The 16774-nt window shown below is 34.4% G+C and overlaps 1 protein-coding gene across 1 annotated transcript in view; it reads left to right on the forward strand.

Moving 5' to 3' along the window:
• Positions 1 to 16774, forward strand: part of IPO11 (importin 11) — a 95109-nt gene that overhangs the window by 23738 nt on the left and 54597 nt on the right. The window contains exons 7-19 of the mRNA XM_061368671.1: positions 1041 to 1173; positions 2079 to 2137; positions 2949 to 2997; positions 4726 to 4796; positions 6168 to 6360; positions 7666 to 7818; positions 8070 to 8113; positions 8982 to 9072; positions 10513 to 10560; positions 11228 to 11333; positions 14426 to 14552; positions 15622 to 15655; positions 15822 to 15862. Coding sequence (XP_061224655.1) covers positions 1041 to 1173; positions 2079 to 2137; positions 2949 to 2997; positions 4726 to 4796; positions 6168 to 6360; positions 7666 to 7818; positions 8070 to 8113; positions 8982 to 9072; positions 10513 to 10560; positions 11228 to 11333; positions 14426 to 14552; positions 15622 to 15655; positions 15822 to 15862 — 1149 coding nt within the window. The remainder of the gene's footprint in view (positions 1 to 1040; positions 1174 to 2078; positions 2138 to 2948; positions 2998 to 4725; positions 4797 to 6167; positions 6361 to 7665; positions 7819 to 8069; positions 8114 to 8981; positions 9073 to 10512; positions 10561 to 11227; positions 11334 to 14425; positions 14553 to 15621; positions 15656 to 15821; positions 15863 to 16774) is intronic.

The following is a 16774-nucleotide window of genomic DNA, read 5'->3' on the forward strand; positions in this document are numbered from 1 at the left end:
ATTCTCTTATTAGGACTAACTGCTGCTTTGAATTGTCTGTTTGTTGTGGTTTGTTGTTGTTGTTGTGAGATTCTTGTTGTTAACTGTGAGTTGTTATTGCTTACTATTACGATTATTCTGTTTATAAGAGACATTCCCAATACTGAAAGTCAACATCCAAAACGCATATAGGTTGAAACTATTGATAATTATTCAGTGATGTGTTTTTACAACTCCATGAACACGTCATTGAGTAATTATCAAGAATTTCTACTCTCTCACCTTTACGCAGTCAAAGGAACCCAATAAACAGGTTGTGTACTTTTGATTCCATTGATGTAACATGTAGCAGACTATGTGCAGTTTGTCCCTTAACTATGAAGCTGTCAAGTGCTGCTATAACTGAATGAGAAATTCTTTACTCTTTGTTTGTACTCCAGGTATCTTTATCAGGTAAGCACTTTTTGGAAACTGTAATATAAATTAAGATTTGGTCACTACTTGCTGATTAGAAACTACTTGTCATTCTGTATTTTAAATATTTTGAGGCAAAAAGTCAGAGTTTGCAGATATCAGCTAAGCAAAGTTCTTTCCAGTGTAGTCATTGTTTGTTATGTTTAGTAGAGATAAGCATGTAACTGTTGACTGTGTCCCAGACTAATTTGATTCAAATTATCAACTGCGCTGTAAGACAAACAGTTATAAGTCTTGTGGGAGAGGAGATGGTAAGGAAGCCTTATACAGTATTGTAGACCTGTGGCTGTATTTGATGAGAATTAGATAAGAAAATAGGCCTGAATAGTTGTCATTAAGGTGATAAAGTCAAAGACCAAGTAATCAGAAGCAGGTGAGTCTGTATTCAAATTAAGACAAGGTATTTTTCTGCAGAATGTCTTTGGATCAGTAGGAAAGAAGCAAGTGAAGCACTGTGGCCCATGATACGCAAGAGGATGGATTAAATAATTCAATAGTCAAGATGGCCTTTAAAATGTAGGAATTTATTATACTGTATCCAAAATTCAGAAAATCAAATATATTGTTGGTTTTTCTTCCTTTTGCAGCTTACATCAGGCATTTATAGTTTTGCATGTTCCTTGTGGAATCATCATACGGATACATTCCTCCAGCAAATTTGTACAGGGAATGAAACTGGAGCCACAAATTCACTAGAAAGAACCTTGTTGTCATTGAAAGGTAATAATATAGAATGATATTAAATGTGAGGATCAAACAAGTTTCTCAACAGTGAATGAGTAGGATTTCTTTGGTAAAGAATTTGCACTCTCTAACAAAATCATGTCCTTTGGGAAAATCATGTACACATTATTTTACGTGTACCTTTAGCAAGGCCAGAAGGATTGTTCACACGGAAGGGGGAGAAGGTAATCCTATTTCTCAGTATGTCCCATTCTGATATGCATGTTGTGAGAAGTCTGGGAGGTGTGAAAGTGAAAAACGTTACAGGATGCTTTGTGTTAGGCTTGTTGTCTGTCTTTAGGCACTTAAGAAACTGAGCAATGAATTTTAAGATTCCCCTGTGTTCAGTGAAAAGGTGGCCTTAACAGTGAGTTCAGATTTAGGTTGATACTCAGGTACTTATCAGTGTGATGAATATATATTCTTACTGTACATTGCTGCTTTGAAAAACTGAGGTGTGTGCAGTGCTTGCAATGTAGGTGATGCCTTTATTGAATTGTATCAGAAGGTGCAGCATGTGGCTTTTCTGGGTTACCAGCAAGAATAAACCTGAGAAAATTCGAAAGATGGTTTACAGACACTACTTGACTATACTTGCCTCTCTTCCTGCTGGAGAGCCTTTCAGAGGTTGAATTCCTACAGCTTTTGCATAATTCTACTTGAGTCAGTAATTCTTGGAGTCCTATTTATTTTAGACGTAGTGTACTGAATATTAAAGTAATTTCAAGAAGATTGGATTCATGTTAGGTGTGGTTGAGGCCTAAAGGCCCAAAATGAAACATATATTTTAATATGGAGAATTGGAAGAAAGGCACAGCAGCTGTAATCGTAATCGTGTTCTGAAATCTGTTGGAACAAGGGCTGGGAAATATTTCTACAAGTGATTTCTTTCTTTTTCTTAGTGCTTCGTAAACTGACTGTCCATGGGTTTGTAGAGCCTCACTGGAATGCAGAGGTGATGGTAAGTGACATATATCTGAAGTTCTAGACTAGAAATCCTTTGTGATGATTTTAGGTGTTGTTATTTTTAAGAATCATTGAAATGCACACATTTGTGTTCTATAAAGGAAGGTCAAGCAGCACACTCTCAAAAGTTGTCTTCCCATCAGTTAAGAACTGTCAGATCCTAAATACTGTGCCACCAATGGCATGATGCATAAAAAAGAAAACATACCCCTTCCAATTTACGTCACATGATAGTGACACCCTGTTGCCTACTGAAATATATGTGTTCTCTCCCATAATTTGAAGAGAGTGTTTTCATTTAATGATGACCGTAATGGCATATTTGTCCTATCAAATTCTATTAACATAATATTTCTGATTGAGATGAAAGCCTATGGTTTGTAGCCCGTACTGGGGGGAAGCAGAGAAACAAGAAAGAAACCTAAGCACCTACCTTAACTCCAAGCACAGCCTACTTTCCTCAAAGACTTGGCTACCTATGACCTAAACTAGGAAGTTGAGAACAGGGTAAAAGCAGATTGTAAAGCATTTGTCTATATTTACCTGTACTTCCCTCTATTGGAGAGCTTTGGTGACTGGTACTAGTAAGTTTGGTTTGGATCATATATGCAGTCTGTTGGATAGCTGATCATTTCTTTCATGAAGAAATTGTCTGAGATAATCAGTTATTTAGTTAAAAATGAGCAGGTGATGTCTGAGGTAGTAACACATCTGAACTGACTTTAGTTTGACTCAACTTTCTTTTTATAATACAGTACAAATTAAGCTTCATCTTTAAAAGACACATATATTTCTATATTTTTCAGGGCTTTCTACACGCAGTATTTGAACGGCTAAAACAATTTCTGGAGTGTAGTAAGTGCCTGGATATTCTGCTTTTGTTGATTGTTAAATGATAGGACCTGGATGAACACATAATATGGTTTATTGCATCATCAGTAATAATTTATATGTGCAAAGCTATTACATTAAGTGCTGCTAGAACTGTCAGACTTAAATAAAACATACCCTTTTATAGCAACAGACTAAAATCCCACTGAAATTATACTTGGTATGATACTGCTAGTCAAAGAAAAAAAAATAGATGCTACTAAAAAGCAGGTAATTTTGAGGTTTGTTGTTCTGTCTTGTTCGGTTTGATTTGAGTTTTTTTGTTTTCTTGTTTTTTTCCTGGGGTTTGCCATATATTTTGGTATGTCAGATGGGAAATAAAGACTACATTCCTCTGTATGTGATTTATAACTGCAAGAGTAGTAGTCTGAGACAAGCAAGCACGTGTTAACACAGTCACATATGTAAGCATAGTTAGCAGGTGTTAGTGCTTTTTCAGGAGAGTTACCTGGAGCAAACAAAAAGGAGAGTGGCATGTTGGCAGTGTTGCATCTGAACTCGCTCCTGTCGCTTGCTTGTATAATTGTAGTAGACCTGGTGTAAGGCATTCATCTGTCTGAAGCCTGTCAGGTCATTCCTTTAGGCTTCAGCAACACTTTGCCTGAGAATAGATGTCTGAACTGAGTAGGAATTTTTTTTTTTAATTTTCTTTTCTATAAATGAAGATATTTGTCTCAGAAGCCTGTATTTAGCTGAGAGGGGCTGGTCTTACTCCAAGCCTCATTTCTATAAAAGATGAAAAGTTCTACTGTGTTCAATGCCAAATACCTTTAGTAATCTAAGCTGGTGGCTTCTCTGCATGCGTTTGCTCCTCTGCTACCTTGTAGTTACACTCTTTCTGACCCTTTCATTTTTTGCAAGATAGTTGCCTAGCCGTCATGAACTGAATTAAAAGCTATCCCATCTGAAGCTTGGTGGTTATCTCTAGTCCCATAGAACATGAGGGCTGTAGGGTTTGAGTGTCTTAAGAACTGAGCAAACCCCCCTCCCCCCCCATATTTTGAATTTTCTAATCAATATGTTGCTTTGCAAAAGCAGGCATGACTACCTTACAAGACTAGTGTTTACATGAATTATATCACAGGGTTTTCCTGTATGCCTTCATTATCACTACCTTTTTTTTTTTTTCATTTTTTTTCCAGAAGCTTTATCTGTGTGTTGAGTTTTTTTGTTAGTTTATTTATTTTTTAATTATTTTTTTTAATAAATTCAGAATGTTCCCAGTGTCCATAATCAATTTTTTTTTTAAGGTGGAGTTTTTGAAAAGCACATATCATTATGTAACAAGTATATACCATAATAAAAGGAAATGTTAATCTTTTTGATGTTTTTTGACTCCTTGTCCATGCCAGCATTTGCTTGCATTATCTTATTTGTTTTTTTATCACTGAACTGTCTGTAATGATGCCCCAGTTGTTTTATTGTGATCAGTAACAGTGAATTTCAGTACAGCTGAGAGAAATGGTTAAAGGCTGTTCTGTTGTTTTTTTTTTCCCAGTACTCATTACCTTGAATTTGGCTTTGAATTTATTCTGCTGTAGAACTTTTTTCTAGCTGATGTAATCCCTGAAATGCAGAAAAACCAAATTGTTCTCCAGAGTTAATTTTATAAAGCTTAGCTATCCAAAAGAAAACTCTGAAAAAATTACAGTTGTTGAATATCTGATTTACCATGAATATCTGATTTACCAGGTAGAAGTATAAGAGCAGAAAACTTATGCAGAGATCGTGTAGAAAAGACTATAATTCTGTTCACTAAAGTGGTAAGTAAATTTTTCATTCAGTTACTGAATAGCTTACCATTCTGGAGGAGCAGTCTCCATTTAGTTACATATGTGTCTTAAAGTGAATAGGTTTCAGATCCATTTAAAGAAATGGAAAGTACTGCAATTTAAAAGTTCATTGGTATGAAACGTATTTTTGAGTTTTATTTTTTAAAAAAGGGTGCCTATTTTTTTATGTTGACATAAGTTGGCTTGAAGAATACATTTCCTTAGCTCAAACAAAATTAAATGCATTCTGTAAATAAATTATTTAGCTAGGATTTTGCTCAAAGAATTCTGGAAGTTTTGCTTAAACATTGCTATCAGCATTGAGTAAAGAAGAGAAACCATCCTATTTATATAAGCAGTTAGATTTGTTATTTCGAAGACGCTAAGTTTTACTGGGTAACTGGCCACTTTTATTTTATTGAAAGAAAATTAACAGAAAAGCTCTCCTATCTTCTGTGACTTTAGTATTATATAGTGCATTTGGAGTTGTTGGCTAATTCCCTGCAACCATTAAATTTTATATGTTATCGGAAGGTAATCTTAGCGTTGTCACTTGCTCTGTTTTTAAATTATATGAAATGTACAGAATTACCGTTGGTTTTGGATTCTATTTTGGGGCCATAGATGTTATTTAAATATTCAGCCTAATTATATGATGTGGGAGGCACTTGTCTGCTTCACCACAATTGAGCTGAAAGTGCTCTCATCCAGCATTTTTGGTCTTTGCCATAATTCTTTTTACTTTGAACTAACAGAAAGTGTGTGAGGCATATGCATCTTTTTTCATAAACCTGAAAATACACTTTAATATATAATTTACTACCTGTAGAAATTCAGGTGCAAGAATTTAGTTGTAGGCGTTTTTGTAGAATAGAGCTGATTAAAGGAATTGACTGATACATTCTAGATCTCAAATTGGAAAAGCTAAGCTGAAGAAACAAGTGCTGGTATTGCAGATGAGAGGGAGAAAAAGGAATAAAAAGTTACTTCCCATATGCCTCTTTTACTTAAGAGTAATTCACATAGGGTGGACTATTTACTAAAATATCCAGGGTTTTAATTGTGGTTGATATGTCTTATATACTGTGTTGCTAGCAAGCTGGTCTAGTTAAAAATGGGTATTGTTCCTTAAACTTTTAAAAGTAATTTTGAATATGAATCAAGAATTTCAAGGCAAACTAATGCTTCATTAACCATTGAACTTCCTAGTACCTTACTAATTTCCTGTCTGTGTCTGATTTCTTTTCCAGATTTTTATGTAAATTGGCATTTGTTTTTGATAATTAGCTTATGAAAGCATGTGAGAATTGCACAAAAAGTGATCTGATTTCTTTCTTGCTTCTCTGCTTCCTTAATTTTTAGCTTTTGGATTTTCTGGATCAGCATCCTTTTTCATTCACCTCTTTGATTCAGAGGTCACTGGAGTTTGCTGTAAGCTACGTTTTCACAGAGGCCGGTGAAGGAATTGTATTTGAGCAGTTTATTGTACAATGCATGAATCTCATTAAGATGATTGTAAAAAATTACGCATACAAGCCATCCAAAAATATTGAAGGTACTGCTGCTACTTACTGAAAAAACTTTTTGTATCTTGATAAAGATTTTGATAGTTGCTCCCAACAGTAAAATTCCTTTAAGACATTCTTTTGAAGCACTTTAATAGTTAGTAATGTATTCTGCTGTCTCTATGTTGGTAATTCTTACTTTGATGGTAAAAGTACTAATGTATGTAAACATTGACTTGCTAAAATAATTTTAAATACACAAGAAGTCTGTTGATTTTATTTTGTATTGAACTAATTTTAAAAAGGATTGAGGTATGGAATTTGGTTTATTATCATCAAATGTTTTCATACATCTTTCCTTGAGAAATATTTGGCAAAATGCAGCATTTGTTGTAATTAACTAATACCACTACTCTGAAGGACAGTGAATTTGACATGCTGTTGAATATAAAATAATTCATATGTTCTGTTTTGTGGAACTGTGTTTCATTCTCAATCTTCATGCACTGCTGTATGCACAGATAATGAAAAGTAGAATTCAGGTACATTAAAAAAAAAACCAACCCACAACATTCCACCTTAGTTTGACATTTGGCAATGATTAGATAACAATTAGCATTCCATTTCTAAATTTGAAGGGGGGAGGGGAAGAAAAAGTTTCATGAGCATACTGATATGTGTCAGATGGTACAAACCCAGGACTTGAAATTCTTCCCAATACTTATGTATTCCCAATACATTAGAATGTCCTAAATTCAGTGATCATTAACAGAAATTTCTGTGTGCAGTATTTCGTAGCTTTTTGAAATAGAAATGTAGTAACTCGAGACCAGAATATAGCACATCTGATAAAAGCTGTAGCATCTGACTCTGAGAACTGAATGATTTTTATTTTTTTTTAAAGAAAGGGAAACTTATTTTTCTTAATTTGACAGATATACAGTGTTTGTGTCGGTTCTGTAGCATACAGTATGAAACTGAGTTTTGTGTGTTTAAGAGCAGTAATGCTAAATTAAAAAAAAAAAAAAAAAGTAATGCCAAAAGCAACAGGTAAACAGTTTTTCTTTTCATCTACATATTAGCTGAAAAACATTATCAGGACTTTGTGAAGCCCGAATGGCTCTTCAGTCTAATTTTGCTATTACAGAACTCTCTTAAAAGTAAATTAATTTGGAAGCTTGACTTAAAGTATCGCCAGAAAGTCTGTTACAAACGTCTGACATGAAAATGCCTTGTTTTGTTGGGTGTTTTTCTTCCCTTTCTTATCTGTTGATTTTTTTTTCTAATTTTAATAGACTACTGTTTTATCTGTAAGCCATTTAATTGTAATATGACATTTTCTATTTTTATTTCAGATAGCAGTCCTGAAACTCTTGAAGCTCATAAGATTAAGACTGCTTTTTTCACATATCCAACATTAATGGAAATATGTAGGAGATTAGTCACTCACTACTTCCTGCTGACAAAGGAAGAATTAACCATGTGGGAAGAGGATCCAGAAGGCTTCAGTAAGAAATGTGTTGTGTAGCTGGTTGCAGTTTATTTAGTTATGGTATAAGAGTTGCATACTGTCATTTTCTCTAAAAATCGGTTATTGTTCTGCTATTTTATTTTTGGTAGACTTGTTACATGCATGCATGTGCCATCTAGAGATTGTTTTCATAACTAGAGATTTCTTAGTAGTCTGTGATACACACGTCTAATAAAGTCTATTTGAACCATAGTTGAAATAATGTTTTTTTCCTTTGTGAAATAATAGCTGTAGAAGAGACAGGAGGAGATTCATGGAAGTATAGTCTCAGAGTAAGTATTTCAGTTTGAAAGAAAACCTTTCAACATTTCTGGCTGCATTTCTTAATCTTGTTATGAGAGATGATACTTGGTAGAAAGATAAGGTTGTGCTTTTAAAAAAATCGTTATTAATTCTAATGAAATTTCTTTAACTATAAATCCACTTTGTTCCTTAATCAATGCTCAAACATGCTGAAATACACTAGAAACTATGCACTTCATACTTCGGGAGGGAGGGTAAAGGAGTTTGCTTAAGCATTTGTATTGTCTAGTATCTAGTGATTAAACCCACTGGAAGTTGTCTCTTCTTTAAACTGGTAACTGGTACTGTCATGACTTTTTTAGTAGACATAATGAAGAAGAAAATTTCAGATACATCTGTATTAACATTTTATTTCATACCATATCAAAAGTATGCTGTTGTAGTGAATCTCCATTTATCATTGCTGTGGTTTGCTTCACATAGAGATCTCAAAGTTTATTTGCTGGGTTGCTTCAATTTTAAAATTAAAAATCCCAAACCTGTGCATCTCTTGTGCTCCAAGCACAAGTGGGTGTTAAGTCCTGATATCTCGGCTAGAGCTAATCTAAAACGAAACCATGACATACTTATAATCTTGTCACTGGGTCCTCAACACAAGCTATATCAGTCCTCAGATCCATTGTTCTTCAACCATAGAACTGGCTGACACAGATACAGGCATCAAACTAGCCAAAGTTAAGCGTACTATATGGTAGTAAGACTGGGATTTCATATAATAACTGGTTTTGCTACAGTATATCACATTTTAAACTACTCAGCACTTGAAATACATTTTATGCTAAAACCTTAATTGCCTTTGTTCTGATAGATTCTAAAGCAGATCTCTTAATTTTTCAGCCATGCACGGAAGTTCTCTTTATTGATATTTTCCATGAATATAACCAGACTCTTGCCCCTGTGCTTTTAGAAATGGTTCACAGTCTACAAGGTAAGTAATCTAAATAATAAATGAACTGTAAAATGTAGAATTCTTTGCACTTGCTTTTGTAACTGTTAAATGATTTTACCTTGTGATACCTAATTTTATATAGGGCATTCACTCTGTAGTTTTGAAAAGCCATGTTAATATTTTAAAACTATTTCTGAACCTACCGTAAGGAAAATGCCATGTGTATCTAGGAGAAGGAAATCCTAAGTATTCTTTAATTTTCATTGTAACTAGTTTAGATGACTGGCAAAGATTGAGGCATTTTTGCTCTCAGGCCGTTTCAGGCTTTTTTGAGGATGGTCGAAAAGCTTCATAAATTTTGTAGGTTGCTTTTTGCTGGGAGCTTCCTGTTCAAATGTTGCAGGGCAGCTTATGGTAAATCTGCTGTATCTGAAAACATCCTGGGGGAAAAAACTGTAAAGGAGAAAGTTCAAGTCATGCTGTCATTCTAGATTCTGTGGAGGACTTTCCAAAGCTGAAGAATCTGCTTAAAAAGTTTAGTGGTTTTCTGTATGAGGACCAAAGTCTTCGTAGACTGAGTGGCTCAAGGTGGTTTTTTTTTTTCAATTCTGTTTCAATGATTCTTATCCCCAAAGTTTTATAGTGGCCATAAAACTTTATTAGTGGTAGCTGCCACTTCGTTTTCATTATCATTTTAGTCTAGGTTGTTTCCCCAGGTTGCATCTTACCTGACTTACAGTATTTTATGTTTGAACTTACCAGACTGGATGAGTAGATTCTATTAAATAGAAATAAGTACACATTTTCTGAGAGTAGTTTCTGACTTCACAGAACCTCTTAATTAAGTACTTCGTGTACATAAGTTTCGGGATGGCTTGCTGTGCGGTGATGTTGGTAGTGGCAAAAGGTTATTTTTCCAAGAATTATGGAAGTTAATTCTTCCATGGCAAAAGGTATGCATACGCCTTTTCTTCACTCCTGAAGCCCCTAGTAGTTGCCACTTTTGGAAGTTTGCAACCTGAGAGTTACTGTTCATATACAAGATGATACTAAGAATTCAGTAGTTCTTAAAATTTTGGAAAATCTTATATATTGTGAGTACTCATGCAGTTGGCTGTAAAGTGTACAGGAACTAGGTCTAGGACTTTGTTGTAAATAGTTCCATGTGGTCAGCAGTCTTCAGCTATTTGCAAGTTTTGAGTTTGTTCATTTAGAATACATGTTTTGGACTTATTTGCATGTTGCTGTTAAAAATGTTAATCTCTGAAGAAGTCAGTCAAAAACGGGGTCTGAAAGCAAAGATCTGATTTTAGTGTAGTCACTGAAGAAAGTATCAAAACTAAAATAACTGAACTTATGAATAAAATAAAAACGGGGAATTAGTCTTAATCACAGCATATTTAATGTGTGTAAGTGTAAAGTTACTTATGTTTTTTGTTTTTGTTACACTTTTTTCCTTATTTTAACTTTGTCTTGCAGGATCTACCAATGTGGAGGATACCAATGCTATATTGATTAAAGATGCTGGTAAATTAAGTTACACTTTATCTTTGAAGTAGCAAAGCTGCTTTTCTGTGTCTGCTTGATTTCTTAGAAATTATGTGAAAATTTTGCAAGATTTTTCTTTTTCTCGAAGACATGTGGAAAATGGGACCTAAATCCTGTTTCCACTGTCACTTGTTGTCAACCTTCACTTTTGCGAAATGCTCATGTAAAAATATGGCGCTGCTTTTTAACTTTTTACGAAACAAGCCCTCAGGCAAACTCCCTCACTGTCCTGTCCTTTCCTCTCTGCAAATAAATGAGCTACAGTGCTTTCATGAAGGTACTGTGCACATTTTACAAGTTGAGAGATTTTTGTGGTGAAAAAACCCCAACAAACAAAACAAGCAAAGAGTAGCTACTGGTCGAACCATTCTGGACGTTAGAATAAGATCTTCTTTACTTTTATGGGTTTTAGCTATTTTCAAGTGTCTGAAATTTCTTCTGTAATACCCTTCTTTTGCTAAAAGTTGCTGCAGAGTTCCCTCCACCATGGTCTGATTGTATCTTTCTTCAGAAAGATATGCTTCAGTTCTCTTTCTTTATTATGTTCAGGTAATAAAGTGCTGTTTTGTTTGGTTTTTTATTAGTCTGATTATTGAGTATTTAAACATTTAAGCAGACAGTAAGCATAACTGTTGTTTTCCCCCAGTGTATAATGCGGTTGGATTGGCTGCTTATGAACTATTTGATAGTGTGGATTTTGATCAGTGGTTTAAAAATCAACTACTGGCAGAACTACAGGTTTCTCATAACAGGTAAACACCTTAGTTTGTTATGCCATCATCATTTAAATATGTATTGTTGATAAAAATCTGGTAAGATACAAATAATTGCAGACTTGTAAAATATTCTATGTTTAAACATATTCACTAAATGAGCAGAGATATAAAACATCTATAGATAACTGACAGCATCACAGAAATGACAGTGTTTATGACAGCTTATGTTTCAATTACTGTGTTGTGGATACTTCCAGGGTTCTGTAAAAATATTGTAAGTCAATCCTCTTGCGTATATTTGAGTTAATTAAATTTTGTGAGAACAACTGCCCTTGCTCATTCAAACAAAGATATTTAGGCCTTATGAGTCCCCATAGCCCTTTAGGCAGCAAAGTCCAACTGAGATCTGTGGAAATAATCTCTGTAAAACTGTATTTTAGCCAAAATAGAGATTTTTTTTCTTTTTCTTTTTCTTTTTTTTTTTCCCCCACTTCTCCCCCCAGTTTAAATACAAGCCCTCTGCAGCACACTTCAGTTAATTTTTCCAGCAGTAAAGTGTGGAAGGAAGGATTTGGGTTGTGTTGTCAATTGTCAATGATTACAGGCTGGTTCTATATAAAGAAGCCCATGTGCTGTGGGTTTTCCTTCTCACCAAGGTCCCCTTCACTTGCGTGACCTTCAGAAGAGTACCTTTTTATTATTTAGTAAATATTGTAGGGTATTTTGAAAGATCATAGATCAGTTTTGGCATCTCAGTACAGACTGAGCTGTCCATCTCTATAGCTGACTAGAAGACAATGTTCTTCACCATTCCTCAAACTGTCACTCTTCCTTCAGAAGTTCACTAACTTCTATTGTGTCTGCTAATCCTCATCAGATGAGTTCCAGAACACCCTTTGATTCTGAATAACTATGTCCTGTGTTTCGCATCAGAGTCATTAGCGGTGACCCTAATGTCCTTTTAAGAATTCTACTTTTTTTTTTGTCCACTTTTGCAGTACATCTTATCAGATGTAATTGTCACCTGGAATATAAACTAATTTGTTTGCTAATGCCCTTCGTAGCTATAAATTGTAAATTATTTTCCATTATGGGTTGCTAGTAGTGTTTTATTTCCAAGTGCCAGTTATAAACACCTTAAGTACGTTTCATGTAGAGTGGAAGATCCTGATAAACTTATGAATAGTAGAATGCTTGTTTTCAGTGTAATATACTTTAAAATAAATTATTTGCTTTTGGATGTCTAATCTTACTTCAGGGTCATAGAATAATTGTCACAGTTGTTTACTTGCTGTTTCCTAATGTTTTTATTCTTACTAGCATTTTTTTAAATTCTTTTGAATGATCTCCACTTCATCTTGCTACCTGCCAGTGGTCAAGTACTCTAATTGTTAGGCTAAATGTCAAAGGAGGAGGAAAAGTAAGAGATCTTGATCTTGCGTATATGATTGATCTGATGTTGTTTTGCCACACCAGCACCAATCTTTGACTAAAGCTGCAATAGTATCTGTACCATGGTATCTGGCCATATAGCATATGTAAAACTGATAAAAGTCTTGCTTGATACAGCTGTAATTACAGTTGGGAAGATGCCCGATATAGCCATTTGGTTGGCATTTTAGATATCCCAGGATGAAATTCCTGTAGGGACAGTAACTTGCAGTAGAAATTGTCCAGAAGTTTGAAGCCTTGTTGTCTGAACTGCTTTTGCTGCCAGCAACATTGGAGACCACCATGGCAATAAGGGAGGTGGTGTTAGTAGTTTGAATGGAATGTTTGCTTTAACAACAGCTTCAGGAATACATATGCAGTTCAGATAAAGCAGATAACCACCACCTTCAGATACGCTTGCTATCACGAGATACCACTTGCTTCAGATACAGCAGGCATCATTAGAGCTGAAAATCCTTGCTCTCACCATCTACTTATGTCATTTAAAACTTTATGATAGTGGCTTGAAAACTATATAATGCTAATCTCAAGAAAAGAATTCTTAATATTCCGATTTTTACAAGCACAGGTATTAGGCAGGAGTATTCTCAGCGTACAAAACATATTGTTACAGCTTCTGGGGTAAATAGGAGGATATGTTAGTAAGGTAGTGTCTTGTATAAGTCATGCTTCAGCATGGGTTGTTCATGCTACAGTGCCACTTAGTAAGTCTCAGGCAACACTGAAATGTTATTCCTCTTTAGCTTTCTGGTCCAGTGTAATAATCTGATGTATACATGCTACTTCCACAACTTTCATCTTCTCTGAAGGTGTGCTTTGTTAACTGTGGGAATGTTTAATAAATCACACTTAATAAAATGTAAAGAAGCCTCAGTAGCTTCAGTTTAAATTGTGGTCTTGATGGCTTCCAAGGTAGCCATGAAAAAAATACATTTAGGATAACAAGGGAAAATAACCATTAGATAAAATTCTGTGAACAGGATTAATCTTCCCTAACTTTCTATATCTTCAAGTTAACCATTAAAATCTGAACTACTCTTACTGTTAATCTTTTATAATCTGTGGAGAAAAGCAGCAGCTGTACAGAATGCTTTTCTGAACCATTATGTTAGGCAGTTCAGCTTGTTCTGGTTCTTACTTTTTCCATTTGAATCTAAAACTGATTGATTTGTGCACTTGTTGCAGCAGTGCGTCAGGATTAGGTAAGGTCAGTTCTTAGAACAGTTTTAGATTGATGACATGACCAATGTAGTACTTAAATTTGTATTTTTTAAATTGTATCTGACCTGAAGTTTTGAGTATAAAAGGAATGTCAAGGAAATCGCTGGAAACTATGGTGAAAACAGTAGACTCCATGATGGCAGTAATAGGTATAAGATGTATTTTTAGTTTCTTTTATTGTTTTTTATATGTGGAATAAACTCTCTCTAGTGAGACCTTCAAGATTCAGCCATTTGGAATGAAAGCTATCCTTTTCCCAATTAAGTTTGTGTTTCCTGAGCCTTCTAGTGAAGTATTTTGAAAGAGATTTCTGTGCTAAAGTTTTAAAGTTGGTCTTTCAAACTAAGTATTTTAATAGTCTTCCTAGTGATTCTTACATTTCTTTTTCACTGAAATGTTCTAGAACAGCAGGCATAATAATTTAACGAGTACCATTTTTTTCCTACTTTTTAAAGATATAAGCCAATACGCCGACGAGTAATTTGGCTGATTGGGCAGTGGATTTCTGTAAAATTTAAATCAGACTTGAGACCTGTGTTATACGAGACAATTTGTAACTTACTTCAAGACCAGGACTTAGTGGTAAGTATAAATATGTAATGTTTTGGATTATACTTCTGTTCTGTAAACACAGATGAAACATAAATACCATACTTTGTGAAAACTTGTTTGGAAATTTCATAACATCACACCTTAAAGTCTATCGTGTCTTGCAGAAGATAATCTCTTGGGAAGTTGCAGGGTCTTTAATTGTGATGTTGAACAGTAACTTTAAATGAGCCATTACCATGTTAAGGTGATGACTTCAGTGGGAAAATAAATAGCAACAACGAGTCTGGGTTTTTTTTTACAGGAAGAGAAATGTGAAGTGTCTTGAGATAAATAATTAATCAACAAATAAACACTGTGTAGATAAAACAGGTTTATTCTGTGACTAGTTTCCGCAGCATACAGTATTACATAACCATAAACATAGTTATCTGCTAGCAGAATATTTGGCATTTGTTGCTAAGCTGGTTGAGTACAGTTCTGGGGTTTTAAGCTACAATTTCAGTTTTGAAATGAGAAACTGGTTTCATAATTGTTTAAAAATAAAAGCAAAAGAAACAAAGAAACCTATCAACCAAAAAATAGATCAAGAAACCTAGCTAGTTTGTTAGTAAAATATTAGTAATTGGCAGTCATGTTATTTCTGTGATTCCAGACAGATCCAGACAGGATCTCCTTCTGTGTTAAGTGGCTGTTTTCAGTTAATGTTCAGTGAACATTCAACAGGGAAGGACATGCTCACTTACTGAGTTTTTTTGTGATTCTGTGCTTTTTGAATAACATCAATCCCAAGCTAAACTCCTTCTCTATTGCAGCAGTTTTCATCAAAGCCTAGATATCTTCTTGTTTAATTCTTTCTTGAAGGTTTTACCCGAGTAGTTGCTCCATGTGGTACTACTTCAGCAATGTCAAATAAAATGTAAAGGGACCGAAATGAAAGAAGATGAAAATATTTGTGTTGAACTAACTATATTTTTTAGAGGATGACAGAACACATAGAATGATTCAGTTGCCAAAATAATAACTGGTTTGATATTCCCAGACATTATGTAGATAATCAAAATGGATGTATGTGTGATGCTTACTGACTTCTATCTTTCAGGTCCGTATTGAGACAGCTACAACACTGAAGTTAAATATCCTTTTATTGGTAAAGATGTTTGATTAGCTCTTCAGTCAAAGTTATTGGAAAATAATATAAATTCTTCACATCATATTTTTTTGTTTATCCATTGAATATTTGCTTATTTGATTCTCATGTCCATCTGCAACCTGTATTATTTTTCCTTAATTTTTTTTTACCCGTAGATGACTTTGAGTTCAGAACTGACCAGTTCTTACCGGTAAGAGCTTTTGTATCTTCATATTCTGATGAGCAGATAATTGTTTTCCAATTTTATTTTAAACCACACTATTTTGTAATCAGTGTGTGTATATGTTTTAGGGTTTGGTTTGATTTGGGTTTTTTTTTAACTTCATAGGCCAAAACCTGTAAAGACTCATACTGCTGCTGTTAAGGTTGCTAATGTGCAATATGCAGACAGACAATTCAAAGTTTTTAGTATTATGACTATTACAGCTTCCTAGGATTGTGCTCAGTACTACATATACTATATGTTACCAGATAGTAAGTTTCTTCATGCTAAGACAATATGAATGCTATCTTTAAGAAATACGTCTCACCAATGTGACTTGCCAGTTTAGCTGTTTCACAGATTACTTTCTGACCTGCTGTTTCACACAAATATTAAATACATGTGTGTGGTTAAAACAGCACCTTAAAAATAGAGACTTTTACTGATCTCTTCTGTATGTGTTCTTTACAGTGGTCATTACTGATGTCATTAAACAATGAAGTGTTATCTGTAAATATAGCAAAGACTTACTTTAGTCACTGAAACTTAGCAGGTGCTTTTTCTTATCGTTTGACTTCCATGTTAATTGCAAGTCTCTTGAGAATAAACAAATAAATATGTGTGTCTACGCAGCAGACATGGTAGCTTTTTAAGATTTCCCTTACAGTTCAATATATGAATTTTATCTACTGACCCAAAAGCTGAAAGACTGTACCTTGCTTTGACCAAAGTGCTGCTTCTGGAAAGATGGCCTTCAGCTTTATAGTATTTTATCTGTGAAACCATGTTTACACTTACCAAAACATGACAGTAATGTATGTTCAAAATGATCACATTTGAACTGTTATGTAAGAATGTATTTGAATTTTTTTCTTGTTTAGGCAAATGAAACAACATTTT

The sequence above is a fragment of the Neopsephotus bourkii genome, unplaced genomic scaffold (assembly GCF_033783945.1).
Source record: "Neopsephotus bourkii isolate Nb327-2 ecotype Australia unplaced genomic scaffold, CSIRO-AGI_Nbou_v1 NB_1436, whole genome shotgun sequence".
Lineage (NCBI taxonomy): Eukaryota > Metazoa > Chordata > Aves > Psittaciformes > Psittacidae > Neopsephotus > Neopsephotus bourkii.